The sequence below is a fragment of the Schistocerca serialis genome, chromosome 4, assembly GCF_023864345.2.
Source record: "Schistocerca serialis cubense isolate TAMUIC-IGC-003099 chromosome 4, iqSchSeri2.2, whole genome shotgun sequence".
Lineage (NCBI taxonomy): Eukaryota > Metazoa > Arthropoda > Insecta > Orthoptera > Acrididae > Schistocerca > Schistocerca serialis.
Genome location: NC_064641.1, coordinates 765,953,198 through 765,976,990, shown reverse-complemented (window position 1 = coordinate 765,976,990; position 23,793 = coordinate 765,953,198). Strand labels below are relative to the sequence as shown.

The 23,793-nt window shown below is 43.0% G+C and overlaps 1 protein-coding gene across 4 annotated transcripts in view; it reads right to left on the bottom strand.

Annotated features, from left to right (window-relative positions):
• Positions 1-23,793, bottom strand: part of LOC126473313 (dynactin subunit 1) — a 158,826-nt gene that overhangs the window by 65,992 nt on the left and 69,041 nt on the right. For all 4 annotated transcript variants that reach the window (XM_050100291.1, XM_050100294.1, XM_050100293.1 and 1 more), the window contains 5 exons: positions 23,533-23,777; positions 20,016-20,197; positions 14,529-14,688; positions 758-964; positions 185-358 (listed from right to left, as the gene is read on the bottom strand). In XM_050100291.1, coding sequence (XP_049956248.1) covers positions 185-358; positions 758-964; positions 14,529-14,688; positions 20,016-20,197; positions 23,533-23,777 — 968 coding nt within the window. The remainder of the gene's footprint in view (positions 1-184; positions 359-757; positions 965-14,528; positions 14,689-20,015; positions 20,198-23,532; positions 23,778-23,793) is intronic.

Genomic DNA, 23,793 nt, shown 5'->3' with positions numbered 1-23,793 from the left:
CATTTACCTCACTTTTCCAAAGCAGTCCTGACAGACAGTATGAAGTGGTACAGTTCTACAAACATGTGGCAGATGATGCAGATCAGAAATTTATTATTTTTTATAGAAAGAAAACAGAAATTGGAGAACCATTATGACGTGCTTACAGGAGGCTTTTGAAATAGAATAAAATTAGTTTCCATACCTTAAAGTCAAGAATTTCAGGCATTGCTGTTACAGGTTTGCTGGATTCACGTTCCAGTCTTTGTTGTAATTCCATGCACTGTTCATGCTGTCGTTTTACAAGTTCCCTGAATTTAATTATTGTTTGTTCACGATCAGCAATTGTTTCAAATGCAGCCTCTTTTTCTCGAATGGCCTGAAATTCAAAGAAGTAATACTATTATAATGATGCTTTTACTGGTATACAGAATGCGAGTACCTAGCTTGTAAGAATGAATAACAGTGATTTCAAAAATGAAATTATGTAATAGTACATATTAATTCCAGATCTTATCTTCTAAACATACAGAGGATTTCAAGACAATCAATAATCTATGTTTACATATTGTGACACCAAGTGTAGAGCAACAGTTTAAGCCATCTTACGTATTATAAGACACACATTAATAGCAATATTTTGTGTTTACTCGCCAGTAAAAATACTGCATTGTTTCTGTGCTTGACAGATCTGCAAATTTTAGACAAACAGCATTTGTTCCGGCTTAAATTTTCATGTTTGAAATTAAATGTTTAATTTCTGTTAATATGAACAAACCTCTCGAGTTGCAGCACGAGCTAAGTCCAGTTCTTCTCTCAGTTCTACTTCCACTTCCCTGCTGTTTTCTTGCAATTGTTCATTCATGTCCTGTAACTCTTCCAAGTCAGCAACTGCTTCCTGTAGTTCCTTTACCTTTTCTTCGAGATTCATCTTTGCATCTACAAGCTGTTGCACCATTTCCTCTGCCCCCAGTGCTGCATCCACCTGACAATACAAAAAGAACAATAAAAAATTAAGTTCTACCTCTTCCATATAAGACATGACATATACTCAATAACATAAAAATAAATATTTTAAAGTGCTAAGAGAAACAAATACCAACAATATTTTTCAGAAGCAGAAAGCCTTCAGAATCACAGAGAGGGAGAGAGGAAAAAGTTAGAGGAAATCATACCAATGATGACCAATTCATCAGTAAATTTGGATAGATCTCAGTTCCAGAACAATACAGTGGGGTAATACAAAAGGGAGCTCCGTAATGAAATGACAGCACCAGAAGAAATTTATACAAAGAAGTAAAAAGTGACACAAAGATAGTGAAAACATCAAAACGTGACAAGAAAAGAATAAAATAATCACAGTTATAGCACACAGTAACAGGCAGAGGAATACAGCTCGTAGTACTGACATGGTCTATGGCAGACACAGCTGTTGTCATTCATATTCTCTCTCTCTCTCTCTCTCTCTCTCTCTCTCTCTCTCTCTCTCTCTGTGTCTGTGTGTGTCTGTCTGTCTGTTTTCACCCATTTCATTTGCACGAGTGGCCCAGGGTTTTCCAATATTAGTGTTCAGATTTCACAAATATCCATAGCCAAGTGATTCTTGGAAGTTTTCCCAGCATACTGAATGTTCTATGAGGTTTTGGGATTGTTGCCAGATCATATTGACTTCTTGCCACAATATTTCAGCTGGCAACTGTCCAGCCATCTTCAGGTGAGTGTCTGTCAATGGAGGCTGATGGTTCACGATGTTGGGTGTTACAGCAAAAATTGGCACAGAAATAAATGCACATTGGCGCCTGTTACATGTGCGTCCTCTATCGAAATCCGCGCCCACTGCAAATACTGTTCCATCTGTCATGTGCAGGCGCATGTGTAAAGGTGAAACTACATGTCTACCCTCTGTCTGAATGCACGCTCGTGTTGCCAAAAACAAACATAAGGTATTGCCTACTTTAGACAAGAGGTTGCCGACGTCTGAAAGGAACACTCTGGACTTTAACAGCTGCTTATCTTCTTGATGTTGGTGGTGGTCACGTTTCTTCCTCCTTAGTGCTGTACTAATCTGATGTGGAGAGTAACCATTACCTTTGAACACCAACTGTAGTGTTCTAGCTCCTTTGTAATGCTCCCTCCATCAGAAACAACATGAACCAGTAGTTAGCGAAAGGTGATGGCAGGTCGATGCTTGCAGATAGAGGTCCATATGTGTGTGCTTATGGTAGACAGAATGCTCTAGTGACCTACCCACTCTCCAAGAACCAGAATGTCCAAAAACAGTAAGCAACCATCCTCCTCTATTTGCATCAAAACTGGGTGTCCTTGTGGTTTGAATACAGCTGTCGCAAGAAGTGTGAGAGTTTTTCTTCACCATGGGGTCACACCTCAAAAGTGTCACCTACATATCGCCAGAAGACTCTTGGTTTAAGTTCTGCTGAATTAAGTGCCGATTCCTCAAAGTTTTCCATAAAGTTTGTTACCAGAGGGGTGAGAGGACAGCCCACGGCAACATCATCAGTCGGCTCAAAATATTCTTTGCTAAATAGAAAGTATGTCGAGGAAAGGACATGATGAAAGTGTTGTTACATCGGCCGTGAACTTCTTGCTGAAGAGTGACAAAGTCAATAAGATGAACCTTATTGAAAATGAGAAGACACTGAAGCTCACTTTTAAGTCAGTTTCACTGAGTTGGAGTGACTTCAGTCTGTTGCTAAAGTCTGCAGAGCTGTGAACACAATGTGCGCACTTCTCCACAAAAGATCTCAGTAGAGACGTGAATTGTATCGGCAAATTATACATGGGGGCATCGATATTAATGATGATCAGCCATAATGGAACCTCTTTTCTATGAATCTTCAGAAGACCGTATAACCTGGGTAGCACAGAACTATGAGGTATTAAATATTTTGGTCACTTCTTATGGAACAGAAGAAGAATTGAGCAGAGCTGATGTTTTCCTTTCCACTTTCCCTGTGGGGTCTATGTCAATCTTCCAATACATTGTTTCATTCACCAAGTTACAAATCTTCCGTTCATAGACCTCACATGGCAACAGCAAGGAGGCATTTCCCTTATCCACTGGTAAGACCTCCGTGTAAGGATCTTATCATAGTTTTCGTAGTGCGGCTCTTCCCATGGCAGAAATGTAGCTCTTTTGAGGTGGAGCTTTCATGAGTGCACAACAAGTTTCATGTCTTATTTCTCATGCAGCATCACTAGGAAGAGGTCTAACAGCTTCCTCAACTGCACTAATAAAATCAGTCAGAGGTGGGGCTCTCGGCATAGGGGTGAAGTTCAAGCCTTTGCTTTGCACTGAATATGAGCGCCTCGCTCGCCTTTCACAGCCCATGAAGTCAGCCGTAACTAAGCATTGTACTATCACAGGACACTCCAGGGATTATGCTGCCACAAAAACTTGGCCCCAGAGAGGTCTTTTTGGGATTCCGTAATTAAAGAATCGGTAGAAGTATGACTAGCACAAAATCTTATAAATCATGACTATGGCTTTGAACTGGACAAGGCTTGGGACTCGGTGATCTCTCTAATTTCTTCTGAGAGAAAACACTTGATTCATAATGACACATCTGGCAACACCTGATGTTTCCTTTTAGTGATGCGAGCGTGCATTCTGACAGAGGGCACGCATGTAGTTCACGTAGTTTCACCTTCACACACATGCCTGCGCATCACACATGGAACGGTATTTGCAGAGGGTGTGGACTTTGATAGAGGACGCTCCTGTGACGGCTGCCAATGTGCATGCGTTTCTTCGCCAATTTTTGCTGTACAGCCAACACCATGAACCAGCAGTCTCCAGGGGTGGACACTCACCTGAGGAATGCTGGGTGGTTGCTAGCTCAAATATTGTGGCAAGAAGTCAGCATGATCTGGTTGCAATCCCAAAATCTCTTAGAACACCCGTAGACAAAGTCTGATGAAAATGCAAGTTTCTCTCAGCTTCATGACATATTGAGGATATGAGAAACAGCATCTTTGCTTTGAAATAAGGTATCCAAAACAATGTCACAGATTAGGAGTCAGTCTCCACCTAGTCCAGGTAATGATATTGTACAGAACTCTATGCAACAGTGTAAGATCCAAAGACCACAGAGCGGCCACAACAAGCAAGAGTCCACAACAAGCAAGAGTATGGAGGGACTCCTGGATAGCCATCACCAGATGAGAGCGAGGGAAACACTGGTCGATAGCTCGTAACCTGCTCAGGGAGTCACTACAGATAACGAAGGACTCACCTCAACAGCAGCGGATATACTCTAGGGCGCGAGAGATGGCGACCATCTTGGCAGTGAAAACACTGCAGCCAGCCGGCAACGAGTGTTGTTCATAATGATCCCCTAGAGTAAGAGCATAACCGACACGGCCAGCAGCCATCAAACCACCAGTATAGACAATGTCAGAGCCTTGAAATGTGGCAAGGATTGAAAGAAAGCGGCGGCGGAGGGCCTCAGGAGGGACTGAGTCCTTCAGGCCCTGTGCCAAATTGAGCCGAAGGCATGGGCGTTGCACACACCACGGGGGTATACGCAGAGGGGCCCAGAAAAGAAGTGGAAGAGGGAAAACCTCAAGCCCAGATAGAAGAGCTCCGACATGAACTGCGATTGTACACCCTGACCAGGGCCGCCGTGCCGGAAGATGGACGACCGACTAAGGGAACAGCAGATGATAATTGGGATGCCCGGGCAAGCTACAAATGTGTGTAGCATAAGCGGCCAGTAATCGTTGGCACCGGAACCACAATGGAGGGACACCTGCCTCCACAAGTATGCTGTTGACAGGGCTTGTCCAGAAAGCTCCAGTGGCGAGTTGGATCCCACTGTGAAGGATGAGGTCCAGCAACCGCAATGCGGAAGGGGATGCCAAACTGTAAGCCAGGCTCCCATAATCTAGACGGGACTGAATTAACACTAGGTACAGTAATAGAAGGGTAGACCGATTGGCACCCCAGCTGGTGTGACCCAAGCAATGAAGAGCGTTAAGATGCTGCCAGCATGTTTGTTTAAGCTGCTGAATATGAGGCACCCAAGTCAACCGAGTATCGAAAACCAATTCCAAAAACTGATGCGTCTCCACCACAGCAAGAGGTTCGCCATCAAGATAAAGCCGTGGCTCAGGGTGAACAGTGCATCATTGGCAGAAATGCGTAACGCAAGTCTTGGCAGCTGAAAACTGGAAGCCATGCGCTACAGCCCAAGACTGCGCCTTTCAGATAGCGCCCTGCAGCTGCCGTTCAGCAGCTGCAATGCCAGTGGAGCTATAGTATAGGCAGAAGTCGTCAGCATACAAGGAAGATGAGGTAGACGTTCTCATCACTGCAGTGAGCCCATTAATTGCAATCAAAAAGAGGCAGACACTTAAGACAGATCCTTGCGGTACCCCATTCTCCTGAACTCGGGAGGAACTATGGGAGGCCGCAACTTGCACATGGAAGGAATGAAGCGACAGAAAATTTTCTATGAAAATCGGGAGCAGGCCCCGAAGACCCCAACCATGAAGCATAGAGAGGATGTGATGTCATCGTGTCGTATCGTATGCCTTCCGCATGTCAAAAAAGACGGTGATCAGATGCTGACAGCGGGCAAAGGCCGTACGGATGGCAGACTCCAGGCACACCAGATTATCGGCGGCACAGCAGCCCTTACGGAACCCACCCTGAGGCGGAGCCAGAAGGCCCCGAGACTCAAGTAGCCAACTCAACCTCCGGCTCACAATGCGTTCGAGCAACTTGCAAAGAACGTTGGTGAGGCTAATGGGGCAGTAGTTGTCCACCTCCAGTGGGTTCTTTCCAGGTTTCAACACGGGGATAAGGACGCTTTCCTGCAGGAACTCACCCTCAACCCACATACAGTTGAAAAGGTCTAGGAGGCGTCGCTGGCAGTCCAATGAGAGGTGTTTGAGCATCTGACAGTGGATGCAATCTGGCCCAGGAGCTGTATCAGGGCAAGTGGCTAGGGCACTTTGGAATTCCCACTCACTGAACGGAGCATTGTACGATTCAGGGTGGCGTGTGTGACATGAAAGGCTCTGACATTCCAACCGCTCTTTCAGGGAGCAGAAGGCCAGTGGGTAATTCGCAGAAGTGGAACTCTGAGCAAAATGCTCCACTAAGCGGTTTGCAATTGTATCAGATTGCTCCATTCAGTGAAAGCGCAGATACGCTGACGGGGGTCTGATAGCCATAGAGTCGCCTAATCTTGGCCCAAACCTGCAAAGGAGAGGTAGGGAGGCCAGTGGTGGAGAAACACCTTTCCCAGCACTCCTGCTTGCATTGGTGAATGAGGCAGCGGGCTCCCGCACACAGCCGTTTAAAGGTGATGAGGTGTTCCAATGAGGGATGCTGCTTGTGATGCTCGAGTGCCCGTCTGTGATCTTTAATCGCCTCAGAGATCTCGGACGACCGCCAAGGCACAGTCCTCCATCGAGGGGACCCAGAAGAACAGGGAATGGCAGATTCTGCAGCAGTAACTAAGCCAGTGGTGACCGAGTGAACCACTGCATCAACAGCATCATTGGGAAGAGGCTCAATAGTGGCAATGGAGGTGAACAAGTCCCAGTCAGCCTTATTCACAGCCCATCTGCAGGGGCGCCCAGAAGAGATCGGAAATTGGTCACTACCACCCAAGTCATCATGCACACTCCATTGGACAGATGGTAATAGGCTAAGACTGCAGATCGAAAGGTTGATGGCTGAGTACATGCCATGCGCCACACTGAAATGTGTGAAGGCGCCATTAGTTAAAATAGAAAGGTCAAGCTGTGCCAAGACTTGCTCAACGGTGCTGCCTCTGCCTGTTGCCACTGATCCATGTCACAGAGGGTTATGGGTGTTGAAGTGGCCCAGTAACAGAGAAGGTGGTGGCAATTGGGCTATCAGCACAGCTAGGGCATGCTGCGGGACATCACCATCCAGTGGAAGATAGAGACTGCAGACAGTAACAGTCTGAGGCGTCCACACTCTAGCAGCGGCAGCCTCTAAAGGTGTTTGTTGAGGGACAGACTCGTTGTAAAGGGAGTGAAGGACACAGATGCAGACGCCACCAGATACCCTCTCATAAGCTGCCCGGTTCCTATAATAACCACAATAGCCACGGAGGGCGGGGGGTTCACATCGCCAGAAAGCAAGTTTCCTGAAGAGCAATAAAGAGGAAAGGGTGAAGGCTGAGAAGTTGTCAAAGCTCGGCAAGATGGTGGAAGAAACAGCTGCAGTTCCACTGGAGGATGACATTGTCCATGGCTGAGAAAGGCATGAATGGACTGAGGAGGCAGATTACGCCGCTGAGTCATCTGCTGCCGCCGACTGAGTACCTGTGCGAGTGACATCCATTGTGTCTGAGAGTCCAGCGAGATCTAGGTCCTCAGCGCACACCAGGATGTCCACCTCGCCCTCAGATGGAGAGCTTGTAGGTTATGGCGGGGTGGGTGCCACCTCAAGTTCCTTCGCCTTAGAGGCCTTCTTCTTGGACTTTTCTCACTGCTCCTTGGGTTTCACTGGCTGGGAGGGCTTCACTGATTCAGTCTCCGGGACGGAGGAGGATCGTGAAGCCCTACGACCAGCTGCTTGTGGGCACTTATGCCACTGCCGGACGTCATCCTTCCCACTTGTGGAAACCTGGGAAGGGGGGGGACCCATGGGAGTCCTTGCGAGAGAGAGGAGCCGAAGAAGTTGGACGCTTCTCTGGCTTAGAAGCAGGGACGGACGTCCCCGATGGGTGTGGGTGGGGGTTGCTCTCGAGGTAGGTGGTGCAGGAGCAACAGGGTGAGCAGTGCCCCCCATGGGCAAGGGGATGTGGTGTCGTACGGTTTGGTGAGCCGACTGGAATTCGCTGAACTGATGGGGCTATCACGGTTGGCATAGCGGTGGCATATGAGGAAGTCGTTCGCACAGGATGGAGTCGTTCATGTTTCCTCTTAGCCTCAGTATAGGTCAGTCGGTCCAGTGTCTTACATTCCATGATTTTCTGCTCTTTCTGTAAAATCCTGCAATCTGGCGAGCAAGATGAATGATGTTCTCCGCAGTTGACACAGATGGGAGGTGGGGCACATGGAGTATTGGGATGTGATGGGCGTCTGCAATCTCAACATGTGAGGCTGGAAGTACAGTGGGAAGACATATGACCGAACTTCTGCAACTTAAAGCACCGCATCGGGGGAGGGATTTAGGGCTTGACATCACAGAGGTAGACCATCACCTTGACCTTCTCCGGTAATGTATCACCCTCGAAGGCCAAGATGAAGGCACAGATAGCAATCTGATTATCCTTCAGAACCCGATGAACACACCAGACGAAATGAACACCTCGATGCTCTAAATTAGCATGCAGCTCCTCATCAGACTGCAAAAGAAGGTCCCTATGGAAAATAATACCCTGGAACATATTTAAACTCTTTTGGGGTGTGATGGTAACTGAAACATCCCCCAACTTGGCACAAGCAAGTAACCTTAGTGACTGGGCAGAGGATGCCATTTTTATCAATACGGACTCAGCACACATTTTGGACAAGCCCTCCACCTCTCCAAACTTGTCCCCAAAACGCTCTACAAAGAATTGAGGCTTTATTGACATGAAAGACTCCCCATCAGCTGTTGCATCAACTAGGAACTGGGGCGAATAAGTGTCACTGCCATCCTGAGCCTTACGCTCCTCCCACGGTGTGGCCAGGGAGGGGAACAATTTGGGATCGTATTTCTGAGTGTTGAATTGAGCCCGAGAATGCTTAGAGACTGCTGGCAACTGGCTACCAGCAAGAGATGATGTACCACACTTCATTGCGGGTCATCCGCCTTTATTCCACCCACTCCGACCAAGTGCCCTCCCCACGGGCACCACCCAGTCTCAGCAAGGGCCACCTGGCAAGATGGCCATTGCCAGGAGTCCCGTTGCCCCAGGGAGATAGGCATCTACTCTTTGGCATATGTGAGGAGTTAACAGCACAGGCATCAGCAGTCAGGGGGCTACAACCAACAGGGTACATAGCGGCCCCACCACAAAAGACTGGCAACAGTGTTGGATATTATGTGCAAGGAAGTCCATGGTCGTCATCTCCACAAAAAGCAACATTGCACAGTGCATGGTGAAAATCGCACCCAGGAATGTATCCTCACCCAAGAGATGGAGAACGAGCGGGATGGCAATGCGACGATGAGACAGCTGGCTAAAGGTCTTAATGCACGATGGACACAATGCACCATGTAAGGCGCCCTTCCCCAACTGGCTCGCTCGTTGGAAGAATTTAGAAATATGGAGGTCAAACCGGAGAGCGGACCATCACATATAGGCTGAAACGTTTGAGACTCCTTTTAGTCACCGCTCACAACAGACAGGAATACCGCGGGCCTATTCTAACCCCAGAACCCACATGGGGGACTGAACCAGTAATTTGGGATGGCTTGCCAATGTTATTTGAATGCACTTAACTATATTTATAATTAGCCATCAACATAATGTTAAATTTAAATTATACCCAATTTAAACCATTATACATGTCATAATTCTGATGTAGGTCTGCCTGACACCATGGGAATGTCATCACTAGCCACCCAAATGAAAGCAGCAGCCTCAGCTGAGGGAAAGCACTTTTTGGGTGGGACATGTGTGGGCAGTAGGTGTGGTGAGAGACTTTACACACACTTTAGCAGATTTTACCACATAGCATTTGCTTAGGGTAAAGGTAGTAACACTGAGGAAGCATGATACCAGTCCTCAGTTCTCTTATTATTGTTTATGTATAGAACAATAATAAAGAAACATTATTCAAAGTTTGTGTTTGTCATTTATGAAGTTAAAAGATCACCTCACACATAAGTGAAGCTGTGGACCTGCAAACCCAGATAAAAAGTGAATACAAGATAAGTATATCAATGAGAGTTGTTGATTTGGAGAGTTGTTGATTATAAACTGGGGCTTGAATTAACACTATTAAAAATAGAACAATACATAGAGCTCAATGTGAAACCTAATGTGTGCTTTTCTCACATTAAATCCTGGAAGTGATGGATGGAGACAATCACATAAAGCTGTATTTCTTGAATTCTGATAAAAGCATTTGATTTGGTACCACACCAAAACTTATTAATGACAGTACAAACATATAGAGTATCAAATGAAATTTGTGACATATCAAAATTTTCTTGGTAGGGGGGGACAGTGGATTGTTTTGGATGCAGGATCATCAACAGATGTAGAAGTAACTTCATCAGGCATGGGTCAAGGAATTGTGCCAGGACTCTTGCTGTTTATGGTGTGTGTGTGTGTGTGTGTGTGTGTGTGTGTGTGTGTGTGTATAATCTGGCAGATATTAATAGTAACCTCAGACTTTTTGCACATGATGCAGTAATCATAACAATGTACAATTCAAAATTGTTGCACAAATGCAATGACTGCCAATTTGTATTACATGTTCAGAGATGTAAAATTATGTCCTTCACAAAGTGTAAAATTGTAATATACAGGGTGACCATTCCTTAATGCAACCATCTGGTAAGGATTTTGTTACCTGCCCTACAGCCAGCTGGCTGTGGCACTGGCAGTGAGGTCTTTGTTTGCACAGGTAGCACGTGTTTCTTAGGTGATGCAATACGGTGTATTAAATGAAATTGTTTCAAGTCAAATGGTGAAAAACAAGAGTATCCATGTATGATTCATACGTGCCTACAGAATCAGTGTGTACTGTGAGAAGATTATTTAAAGAGGAATTTCCTAATGTTCAGATTCCTAATCGGAGTATGATTCATAGATTGATAAATATACTTTGGTAAATGGGAAGTGTTCTTGACAGGAAATATAGACAACCACATACAGCACTCACAGAAGAAACTCTGGATAACAATGGGCTTGCTATCGAAGTGTCTCCTGGAAAATCAGTTCAACATCTTTCAAGGCAAATGGGAATTTCCTATGGCTCTGTTCAAAAGGGTATGAAGTTAAAGAAGTTATGGCCCTATAAAATAACTGCAGTGGAAGAACTTTAACCAGGTGACCCTGCACAATATTTGCAGTTTTGTGAATGGCTTTGAATAGGGTAAATATCAGAAAAACTGACCCTCTTTCTTTTCGGATTAATCATGGTTCCACTTAAGTGGACATGTTAATTCACAAAAAAACATAACTGCTGTTCAGGAAAGCCTAACATACTACATTAGGCACACTTGGCTGATCAAAATGTAGGAGTCAGATTGTAGTGATACATCCCATTCCTTGAATGAGAGGTATCATGTTTTTAAATATGTATATCAGAAGAAAGATGTTCATGACAGAGTAGTCGATAAGTGGTGAGCACCCCACAGTTGGAAGGTATTTTAAATCGTAGGTGCTGATACCTGAGCTAACGATCCAGTGACTGCATGGAAGTGGGTAGCAGTCAGATGACCCTATCTGCTGGTGCGGAGACAAAGAGTTCCATGGAGCAGGCGATATAGAAGAAAGAGCTCCTAAAATCTAAGAATGCAAAATGTCAAAGATAATAAATTTACTGTAAATGTTAATTATCAAGTTAAATATCAGATCAGTTATGTACGTAGTACAGAGAGCCAGTATACGAGTTGGTAGCTATTCTCATTTATCATATATTCAGTTGTAATTTTGAAGATAATATAAGAGGATGAATTGCAATTCACTTCTTATTTATGTGGTGGGGTGAATGAGAATGAGAATTTAATTTTCAGCAGTTTTGTTTGCAGCCCGTAAGGAGACCAAGTCTGAGCCAAGTTGGAGGAAGAAGGCACACGGATACAGGGCACAGACTAGCTGGACCTTGATTAATAATACTTAACAGTGGCCAAATATTCAGTAAGCAACATCCATTGTATATAAAAGAAGTGTTCAGGTGGAAACTTATTTGAGTGTTTGGTGCCTGTGGTTAAGTATAACAAACCATCATGCAGCCCAAGCCAACCTGTAACACTTAAAGATGTGCTATTTGCGATGAGAGATTAAGAGGCCCCATTCTGTTTCCAGGAAACAGTTAACAGTGAGAAATATGTGGAAAACATTTTGAGGCCTTTTTCTGGCTGATTAACAAAGAGAACATGCTTTCATAACCTTTCAGCAGGACTCTGTGATGGAACATACAGCCAACTTCCCTTTAATGGAAATTCGTGATGTTTCAAGATAGAGTTATCACTAACAATATATGGCTTCCTTTGCTCCCCTGATTTAACCCCCTGTGATTATATCTGAGGTGGTATTAAAAGAGAAAATGTAAAATCAAATCCACAAACTTTAGATGAACTTGACACTAACATTTGTCAAGAAATCGCTGCCATTTCTCAGAGGGAACTGCACAGTATAATGAGCAATTTCCAAAGCAGGAGACAGAAATGCTCTGGGAGGCAATTCCAGCATCTCCTTGCTCAACATAAGTGAGTAATTTAATTTTCTTTTTCAGTGTTTATGTTATGTATGTTAGAAATAAATGACACAGCAAAGAGTACTATATTTACTGGCAACAACCTGTCACCCACACTGCAAGCATAGCAACCTGTCTCGTCAGCTGGTCGCACACTGTGAAAGCCGTTGTGTTAACCATCGTTCAGTCTGGACAGTATCAAATAGTTATAACTGGAATCAGTCAACTTGTACAAATACCTGATTGTAACAATTTCTGGCGATGTGCAATGGAAGATCAAAAAGGCTCAGTCATAGATACAAAAGGTGAAACACTTCACTTCATGTTGGTAATGTCTCTGGGAAAATTCACTCTAGGAGCAGGTATTAAAAAAAACTGAATTGTTTCTTAAAAGCTATATATTTTCAAACTGTTTACAGAACAATCTTATACCTTTCAAAAAGCTCTCCATTATGACTAATACATATGTACCACTGGTGCTTCCACTGTTCGAAACATTTTTGTAGTTATCCTTAGAAATGGCTGACAGTTCCTCCCTGGTTTTTTTTCTTGACTTCTTCAATGTTGTCAAATCTGTGTCTTTTCATGCCCCTTTTTCATGCATGGAAATAAGAAAAAGTCACCCTGAGCCAGGTCAGGCGAGTAAGGTGCGTGGGGCAGTGGAACCATGCCATTTTTAGCCAAAAACTGTTAACAGAGATGGCTGTGTGTACAGGTGCATTGTTATGGTGGAAGAACCAGTCTTCTGTCTGTCACAAATTGGGTCTTTTTTGATGAACACTGTTGTGCAATCTTATTAAAACAGTCTGTGAGCACAAGCTCTCATTTTTTTTCAATATTTCCATCAATTTGTGCATTTGATGGACATCTGAAACTAGGTTTGTTGTCAATCAACATGTCGCCATTTTTAAATCGAACAAACTACTCTTACACTTCAGTTCTGCCATAGTGTCATCTTGGTAAGATGTTTACAACATTAAAACAGTTTCAGCAAAATTTTTACTAAGTAGAAAAGAAAATTTCACAGCTGCATGTTGTTTACTTAAACTTGCCATCATAAAAAACGAAACAAGAATAAAACAGCACTAACAAAACCAATCACTGCAGATGAACAGAACAAGACAGGTCAACACTACAGGTGGCACTGAACTGGCAACAAGTTGTGGTAGAAATGCATACATACAAGCTCTGCCCACAGCAATGTTATACTGTTTTTTTTTTTTCCACCCTGGAGCATTCGTCCACTGAATGGTACCTGTACCAAATACAAGTAATTGGGGATATTAAATGCATACAAAGAAGGGTAGGAAAAATGGTCACAGGTTTATCTGACACGTGGGATAGCATCATGGAAATGATGAAAAAGTGGCTGAAGAAAGAAGTAAACACTCATGAAAATCTACTTTCAAAATTTCAATAATAAAAATTAAAAGGAGGCATCTAGGAATATAATACAGTCTCATATGCAACATTCCCTCTGGGACAGGACAGCAAAGACATTAGACCAATTACAATGTCCACAGAGCACTTCATATGCAAATGGAACAGGAAGAAAGCCTTAAATTTGGTACGATGGGAGATACCCTCTGCCAATGCACTTCAGTGATTTACAGAACAGAGATGCAGATGTAATAAAAGTGTGTGGGTTGAAAAGCTCTTTATTTGAAGATTTATATTTCAAACAGTACTGGCTAGTGACCTGCCCTGGCTGCACATGGGTAGCACCAAGTATTTATGGCTGGACAATTTGACTGGCACAGTGATAATTATGTTTGTGGGCCAGTGCATAAAGTTAGGATTAAAATTCAGAAACCAGCTTTAGGTGAATATTAACTTCAGAAGGCAATACAGAAAATGACTTAAGCGGTACAGGCCAGGGAAGTTTTCAGGAGGCATGACTTATCATTATCATTATCATCATCATCATCTTCATCGTCCAGCCAATTTGCATAAAATTACATAAACACACATTCCTCCCAGATCAGTCCATCTATTAGTGAAACCATATCAAAATTCTTACAGTAGTTCCTGAAATTTTTATACTTCACACACAGACACAAAAACATGTTGGGGGACTTAATAATATGTAGTGATAACAGTGTTTTTAATCATCCCAAACATAGAAATATTAATTGAAATTCCAGTTTCATAACTATCTTGATGACTTAAAATTACAGTAAGTTTACCTGCTCTTGAAGATCTGCAACTTGATTTTCCATTTCTTCTATTCTGGAACTCAACTTTTCTTTGGTACGAGCTAATTCTGCGACTTCTGATTTCTTTTGCTCAAATTCTTTCTGCAGCTTTTGAAATTCATGTTTTTCATGGGCAGATAGATCACGCATCCTGTGAATGAAACAACTAAGTGCATGAATCAATTAAAAAAAAACAAAACAATATGTGGAATAAAGACAATAATGGAATTTTCAACTTAATGTAAGAATAAATGTAATAATTAAATCTCACTTTGAGAAAAAATTGTGACATAGTCCACACATGTAATCTTGCATTAAGTAAACAAGTGCAATACTATAACTCTGTCTGAATATATTAGCTGAAAGCCACATCATGGATGACACACATTATCCTTACCCTGTAAGCTTGAAAGATTGATAACTGACCAAAAAAGGCTAAAATTGTCCATGATTTCTACTAAGAAATAATTGAATCACTTCAGAAAGGGAACCATACAAAAAATGAAGTGAGAGAATTGATGCATGGGAAGCCTCCCAGGCCAATGGAAAAGGAGAAAATAGAATTAAATAGTGTGACTAAAGGAGACACTATACATAGCACTTACATCAACACTGATGTAAGGGAAAGAACAGGATGTCAATTAAAAATGATCATATCTGAAAGTCAGATTCAAATGAACTGAACTTTAAAAAAGAAACTCTGTTTCCAGAAAATACAGAGGAACATGAGCAGATTTAGATGATTTTATTGTTGCTAAATACAGAGGAAAATATCTTTGTCAGTTTCTTTATGGTAAAAGGTAAGTTATCCCACAACCTTAGACCACTATTGATAAAACACAGCGGCTCAAGTTGTAAACTTAAACAGGATCTGTTGCATTACACCATGAATCCACTGTCTCGCAATAAGAAAAGATGTCTCTGATGTTGTCTAAAGAGTGAGGTCCCATGGTAAAGTTGGTACCTCAAGACAGAATTACAAGCTAAAGACAGTCACTGCCATGAATGAAAGACAATGATGAAGATGTGTCCTCAAGAAGCTCTGTACACTGCTGTTGCATGGAAGTCTACTTACATCAGAGCATAGTGCCACTAAACCACTCTGATAGCAGCCTCATCATAATTCAGATCCAGCAGTGAGCTAGTGTGATTAGTCAGGAAGTGTAACAAGTGATATTTAACTCTTATGTTGGACTAAGAAAATTTTTGTTTAGAACAACTGCCCAGTACAAGAACTATAAACAGTTCAGACAACTGCAGTATTATTATCCAAAGTAAAGCACAGTTTGTCATTGAATGTGTTCTAAGATTGTATTATGTATTATAGTTTCACATGTGGACATGCTTGTTTTCTGAATGTAAGAATTTGTTATTAAAGTGTTTTACTGAAACTGATCAAATATATTTAAATGCTGAAGCTTCTTGACCTCCTCTATAAGTTCAAACCGTAGAACCATCATTTAGGCTTGCTACAACATAAAAAAATGCCAAAATGGATTAAAATCATTGTTGTTTTGTTTTAGGGCACAAAAACAACTGAGTCATACGCACCCAAGTCAAAACTACAGAACACGAAGACAGAGAGGAGTTGAAAAACGACTACACATCAATGACAATTGATGTAAGAGGAGACAGCTAAAAACAGGGACATGGAGAAAGGGCTATAAAATACACCATAGAGAAAAGGAGGTAGAGAACTAAAAATTAAATGGCCTTTGCCTTATTGCTACGACAGATAAAAAAATAAAACATGGTTGACAGCCCATGCGATGTTTGCTAAAACGATAACTCGGACGGCAAACACAAACATGAACGTAAACAGTTAAAGAAATAAGCATTCTGTTACGAAATGGTGGACAGTTAAAACTTGGGTGCAATGTACACAAAGTGGTGGGGGAGCGTCACTGAACAAATGGCAGCTAGAAAGCCCGATGCAAACAGGAACCCACATAAACATCACAGTGGCTCCATCAACAGTGAGTGACAGTTCTCCTGGATCCATTGCACTAAGGGATGGGCTGCGTACAGCGCACAAAGACAGTGAAGGGCACTGAGAGAGTCGGAGCAGAGGACACAACTAAAAAGCCTGTGTCGCTGGATGTACTCCGTGTCCTGATACAGGGCAAAGAGCTGTGCTGTAAATATTGAGCAGTGTGCCAGAAGTCGATACCGAAAAATGCCAATGTCTACGACTAAGGCACACCCAACACAACGGTCAGTCGGAGAGCCATCACTGTACACACAGGTACCACCGTGATGTTCCATGCGAAAGTCATGAAACTGAAGGTGATAGAGCGAGGCTGGAGTAGTGTACTTAGGAAGCGAATGAAGGACAAGGTGAACACAGGCCGCCGCATGAAGCCAAGGTGGTGAAGGGTTCACACCCACCAGGAAAGCTGCACGTAGTATGAAGTTAAGCCAGCAGAGCAAGTGCCGAAAGCAGACTCCGGGAGGTAACAGAGAAGAGGGACGCGCCCCATACTGGTGATTAAAGGAGTCATCAAAGAAGGAGGCATAGGATGGGTGGCCACATATGGCAGACAAGTGGCATGCTTACCTGCTGAGGAGAAAGTCACGGCAGTAGGACAGTGATAGTCAGCAGCTTCAGCATATAGACTCTCAACCAGGCTTGTGTAAAAGGCACAAGTGGCCAAACGGATGCCACGATGGTGGGTAGTACTGAGACAGTGTAAGAGGGATGGACGTGCAGATGCATAAACAAAGCACCCATAGTCTACTTCCAAACAGACAAGACTAGTACAAACAGAAGAGGGTGGTTCGATCTGCATCCCATGAAGTACCATTGAGCACAAGTAGGACATCGAGGAATTGCATAGTTTCAATGAACGGAAGAGCAACAGGCCCAAGATGTATAAAGATGGTAGGAGAAACCAACTGCGCCACCACAAATTCATACAAACTGTTTTGTCAGTGGAAAAATGAAAGCCATTGTCGATACTCCATGAGTAAAGACAATTGAGACATTGATGAAGACACCATTAAGTGAGTGAGTTCTGTGGAGAATTGCAATAGATGGCAAAATCGTCAACAAAAAGGGAGCCGAACATGCCCAGTGGGAGACAGGCTATTATATGGTTAATGGCAATAAAGAGGACAACACTTAGGATGGAACCCAGAGGCACACTTTTTTCCTGGATGAAGGTGTCAGACAAGGCAGAACCCACACATATCTTAAAAACTCTGTCTTTTAAAAATCTCTCAAAGAAACAGGGCAGGCGGCCATGGAAGCCCCATGTGTAGAGTGTACAGAGAATACCAGTTCTCCAGCAGGTGTAGTAGGCCTTCTCCAAATCGAGAAACATGGCCACAGTCTGGGATTTCTGCAGAAATCCATTCATGACATGGGTGGACAAAGTGACGAGACGGTCAACTGCACGCTCAAAATCCACACTGTGCAGTGGTCAGAAAATTGTTAGACTTTAGCCACCATATCAGACGGATATGAATCATATGTTCCATCACCTTGCAAACACAGCTGGTGAGAGAGTTCGGGCAGTAGCTAGAAGAAAGGTGTTAATCCTTACTGGGCTTTGGTATTGGTATGACGATGGCTTCACACCAGCATCCAGGAAACGTGCCCACTGCCCATATGTGGTGGTACATGTTAAGCAGAAAGTGCTTGCCTGCAAGAGAAAGGTGCTGCAACATCTGAATGTGGACAGCACCTGGCCCTGGGGCGGAAGATCGAGATGAACTAAGAGCATAATCTAGCTCCTTCATAGTAAAGGCGGTGTTGTAGCACTCTTCATTCTGAGAAGAGAAGAAGAGTATTGCCCGGGCCTCCTCCACTTGTTTCATATGGAGGAAGCCAGGGTGATAGTGAGAAGAGTTCGAAATTTCTACGAAGTGGTGGCCCAAGGTGTTGGAGATAGCAATAGGGTCCACAATGACGTTGTCTGCTACTGTTAGACCGGAAACTGGTAAAGGGATCTTGGTCCCAGAGAACTGTTGGAGGTTGGCCCACATGACAGAGGAAGGGATGGAACTGTTAAAAGAACTAGTGAATGAAATCCAGCTAGCATTTTTGCTATCCCAACAAACTCCATGACACTGTGCATGCATTTGTTTATAATGAATGCAGTTTGCCCTTGTAGGATGCTGGTAAAAAGTTCAGAGAGCACATCTCCGCGCACTAATTGCATCGCGGCATGCCTCAGTCCATCAAGGGACTGGGACATGGCACGGTCAAGGGGAAGTGTGAGGAATGGAACGTTCTGTAGCGGTAAAGACAATGATTTTAAGATATTCCACCTGGTCATCACAACTGGGGAAATCTTGTTTGTCAAAGGTCAGCAGGGAGGAGTAAAGCCTTAGTAAGCTGCCATTTGGGTGGGTGCACAGGTGGGGTAGGAGGCAGCAAACGAACAGCACATGGGGAATAGTCGCTCGAGTATGTGTCAGGAAGAACAGACCACTCAAGACGATCGGCAAGCTGGGCAGTGCAGAAGGATAAGTAAAAACGGGAATAGGTGTGTGAGGAGTCTGAAAGGAATGTAGCTGCTCCTGTGTTAGGGCAGAAGAGGTTATGTCAATTAAGAAGATCAGCCAAGAAGGCATCTCTCTGACAGGTTTTGGCAGAACCCCAAAGGGGATTGTGCGCATTAAAGTCACCAAGCAGCAGAAATGAGTGAGGTAGCTGCCCAATAAGATGGAGCAAGTCTGCCCTGGTGACATCGAATGACGGAGGGATATAAATGGTACAAAGGAAAGTCAGGTGAGGGAGGAAAGGGGCAAACTGCAACAGCTTGAAGGAAAGTCATGCTGAGGAAAAAATGAAGGGGTGCCACCTGGCAACTACCGAGTGCCAGCCTGCAGAGACTTGCTGCTACATGGCACGGAGGCAGGAGGATCCTGCTCCATGAGATCCACAGGAGCATCGACTTTCTTGTGATGTCTGTCTGTGGAGTCCAATGCAGAAAAACAGTTGGTGGTGCACACTGGCAACATTCAGACCAGCTGGGCAAAAGTATCACGCATCGACAACGTCAACGAGGATCTTCGAGTTGGTGAAGGAGAAGACTGTTCGCCTTTGTTGGACTTCTTTGAGCCTTTTTCGGTTAGCAGAGGAAGACTCAGGTGTTGGAACATAGGAAGTCTTTATGGGAGTACTCCTGTTCTTTCCGGTCTGCCGGTTGTGTAGGTGGTGGCTTCGCCTCTTGAGGCTAGAGCTGCAGGAGGGGACGATGATGCTACCATAACACTGGGTGATTTCACATCAGAGGTGAGGTAAAATCATTGACAGACTTTCAATGAACATGAAGCAGCAGTTCTATTTGTTGTACTGCCTGTCATCATATGCACCATGTGACAGTGAGCAGCTAGAGATATATACCCAAGAACTACTGAAGTACTTATAGCATCAATAACAAGAAATAGATGTTTCCAAGCAAGTTTGCCTCTTGAAGTTTGTGAGTAGGTATCTATCCTTTACCACAATTTACTGTATGAAATATTCACCTGACAAGTGTTTCCCTAAGCCTCAGATTCTGCTGTTCCAGCTGTTTCACTTCATAAGAGGACTTGCCACCCTCTTCACCACCAGATCTCTCTGACATCTCAGCCTTTAGGATTTCCAGATCCAGTGTCATTTCTTCTATCTTTTCTTTTGCCTGTTCCAGTTCCAACTGTAGAGTTTCAGCCTGTAAGCAAGTAATGCTTGTATCAAACATGAAAAGCCTTTGATGTTTTCTCTCAGATGGTACAGAATGGAAAACTTACATTTTCCAAAACAAGCATACTAATGAAAAACAAAATACCACATAATTAGGGCTCATTTAAGTACTAGGAGTACTAAAACAACCACTTAATTAAACACTGATACTTCTGTAATCCTGAATTAACAGACTACGCAGCAACAGCATTCAAAATTTATAGAATTCTCCTCCCTCACCTCCACAAAGTAAATTATGCACAAACAATATGGAACACACTGTCTTCAAAACTGGCGTGAGAAAGGGTGGTAAATTACAAATCCGTTCATGTAATGTATTTAAGTAACTGCCGTAACCGTTAGTACATTTATCTCTCCCTGTGAGACAAGATGGTCAATACCTCCATGGAAATATGCTTGCATTTGCCTATGGAACCGTCACTGAACCCAGTTGTATATCTCTTCATCCAAAGCAAATTGACAGCCATGAATGTCTTACTTCAGAGCTCCAAAAATACGGTTGCATGGGAGAGATTGGGACCATATGAAGGTTGTGCAAGGGCTTCCCAGTGAAATTTCTGCAGCACAGTCAAAACGACCTCAGCAACATGTGGGCATGCATTATTCTGTAACAGAATGATGTCATCTACCAACATTCCAGGGCATTTGGACTTTATGGCAAGCTTCAGTTAATATACGGCAGTACATGGACACTTTACAAAAACTGGAGCAGACCTTCAAGTCCAAACGTCCAGGAATATTGATAGACAGCATCATTCTGTTACAAGATAATGCCCACCCACATGTTGTCAAAGTTGTTTTGACTATACTGGAAAAGTTTCACTGGAAAGCCTTTATACATTTTCCATACAGTTCTGATCTCCCCCATAAGATATCTTATTTTTGGAGTGCGAAAGAAAGACATTTGTTGCTGTCACTTTGATTCGGACACAAAGAGATGCAAACCTAGGTACAATCATGTTTCCATATGCAAGTGCAAGCAGTTTCCCATGAAAGCGTTGACTGTCTTTTCTCACAGTGGGAAAATATATATTAACCATTATGTAGATTATATCTGGAATAATAAACTGTTTACTTACTTTTTGCCATCTCGCTTGATTTCATCTGACTGGCCCTTATATGTTCGTCCAGTATCTCTTTCCATAGCCCTGAATCAATTTCAATGAAATATGGCAAACAAACAGCAAGAACTACACACATAACTTCACAAGTATTCACGGTGTGGTGTTTATAACCTCCTAATTCTAAAAGGCGCAGAGATACACAGGAAAAACCCCTACCATAATACAGGCTGCCCCGTATGACAGGTGTGTTGTGGGTGCAACAATGCCCTGTTTCATTGATCTGTTTTGCAGGGTTATAGATGCAGATGGGCACAGCTGTGGGGAGACTGAGATGAACAGAGAAGGTGATGGACAGAGAGAGGTGGTGAGGAAGAGCTGGATAAGGGGAGAGGGGCAGAAGGAGGTGGCGAGAGAGCGAGAGAGCGAGAGAGCGAGAGAGAGAGAGAGAGAGAGAGAGAGAGAGAGAGAGAGAGAGAGAGAGAGATGGTGGCACCTGGCAGCACATCAGCACATGCAGAGGGAGGGAGAAGGGGGACATGGACAGAGGGAGGGGAAGAAGATATGGTAAAAGAGAAGAGTAAGGAATAAATAAAGAGGAAGAGACAGTGTGCGTGTGCATGTGTCAACATAATGAACACAGTTCTGGTATGCCAATTTCAATTATGTTCTCACTGCTACAGGCACCAGTGACTCCTCCCATCTGTTTTTCTCTTATAAATATGAGTTGTTTTTGTGTTAAGTTATGGCAGCAGAAAGAAGATACCTTATCCTTCGTAAGGCACAGTAATTATGAAATCCACTGTCAACAAAATTACATGACATGAACCTTTCCTGTAAGTAGACAAAACAGTCTGTATTTCTTGTGCAAACGATAAATTATGTAATCACCAATGTTGCATATTCATTAATACAGCAGCATCTCCTGGAAGCTTATTTCTCCCCCCAGCTGCCATCACCATCCAGTTACCTCCTCACCCCCACATTACAAGTACAACCAGTAAAATATGAAATTGCACCAATCATAGCAACAAAACAACATTTTCAACACTGGTTTCTTATAATAGATTGAAAAAACTACTGGGAAAAGATATGCTGTCAAAATGAAAGAATGTAACTACAGCATATTAGTGATCCTCTTTTTTATTAATTTTCTTTGCAGCACATTTCACAATGAAGTAAATCAATAAATAAACTTGTCTAAAACTCATTTCCATCAGCACAAATAAAAAATATTTGTTTTTATACTGCATATATCTCTACCCTGCCTGCCAAATATTCTGATTTATCAAAAATGGACATTTAATTGTTGTTATTCAATACTGACAGTTGTTTGACACATATCTCAAGAGACAATCTTCCTTCCAGCTGAAAACTGAACACGATGATATGTTAATAATTTTGTTAAATGGATTATTGTACATCTATTTAATGAAATTCATCTAGTTTAAAGCCTTTGAGGTATTTTAAAGCACTTCAATAATATTTTCGTATCTGCACAATGTTTCTCAGTTTGTTTTCAATAATATTCTTGAAGAATATGAAACACACCTATGTTTGTGACCCTCGCATTCTTAACAGAACAAAATATAAGATTGTTAACAAACTACATGGCACTATCCTAGCTTTCGGTACAATTAGTTCCTTCCTCAGGGAGGTGAGGTTGTTTGTTTACTGCTTTCACTTCTTCATCTTTGTTTTCCTCTCTCCCCATTTCCCCACTTGTTTTCCCCTTCCCTCTTAATTACACTAATAATTTTCCTTCCTCTAAATCTACATTTACTTCTCACTATGTCTCCATCTCTAGACTTGACTTGGTACAGTGCTTACCAGTGTACTATCTCTGAATCCCTTCTCTCTCTCTCTCTCTCTCTCTCTCTCTCTCTCTCTCTCTCTCTCTCTCACACACACACACACACACACACACACACACACACACCAAGTGGATCTTTCTCATTCTGGGACCTTAATGACCTACCCTTTCTTTCTAACCTTCCCAACCCATTCCTCTCTCCTCCCCAAAGAATGCGCAAATAGTTACAAGAAGTTATGAAAGCTAAGATAGTGTCATGTACTTTAAATGTTGTATGTGTATCTGCAGTACTAACTATTTCACATCCTAAAGGTAACACTAACCAGGAATTCTCTTTAATAGGTCTCATAGTTGAAATTTATTTCTCATAAAATATGAGATTCAAATTTTCATTTCTCTTCCTGAATGAACTATCATAAGAAGTCTCACCTTTTCCTCAGCCATCTCTTTGTCGAGAGTAGCCATTTCAACAGTTTCAGCAAGATCAGCCATCTCTTCTGCATGAGCTTCTCTGGCCTCAATAGCTTCTCGAGCTTCCTGTTTGGCTCTTTGCAAGTCCCTCTGCAGCATTGCCTGGGATTCCATGATACGAGCCTTGAATTCCAGTAATTGCTCTAACTGAAGTTTTACTTTCTCATGTTCCTTCAATTTCTCTGCATCTTGCAGACGTTTAACTGAAAATTACAAACA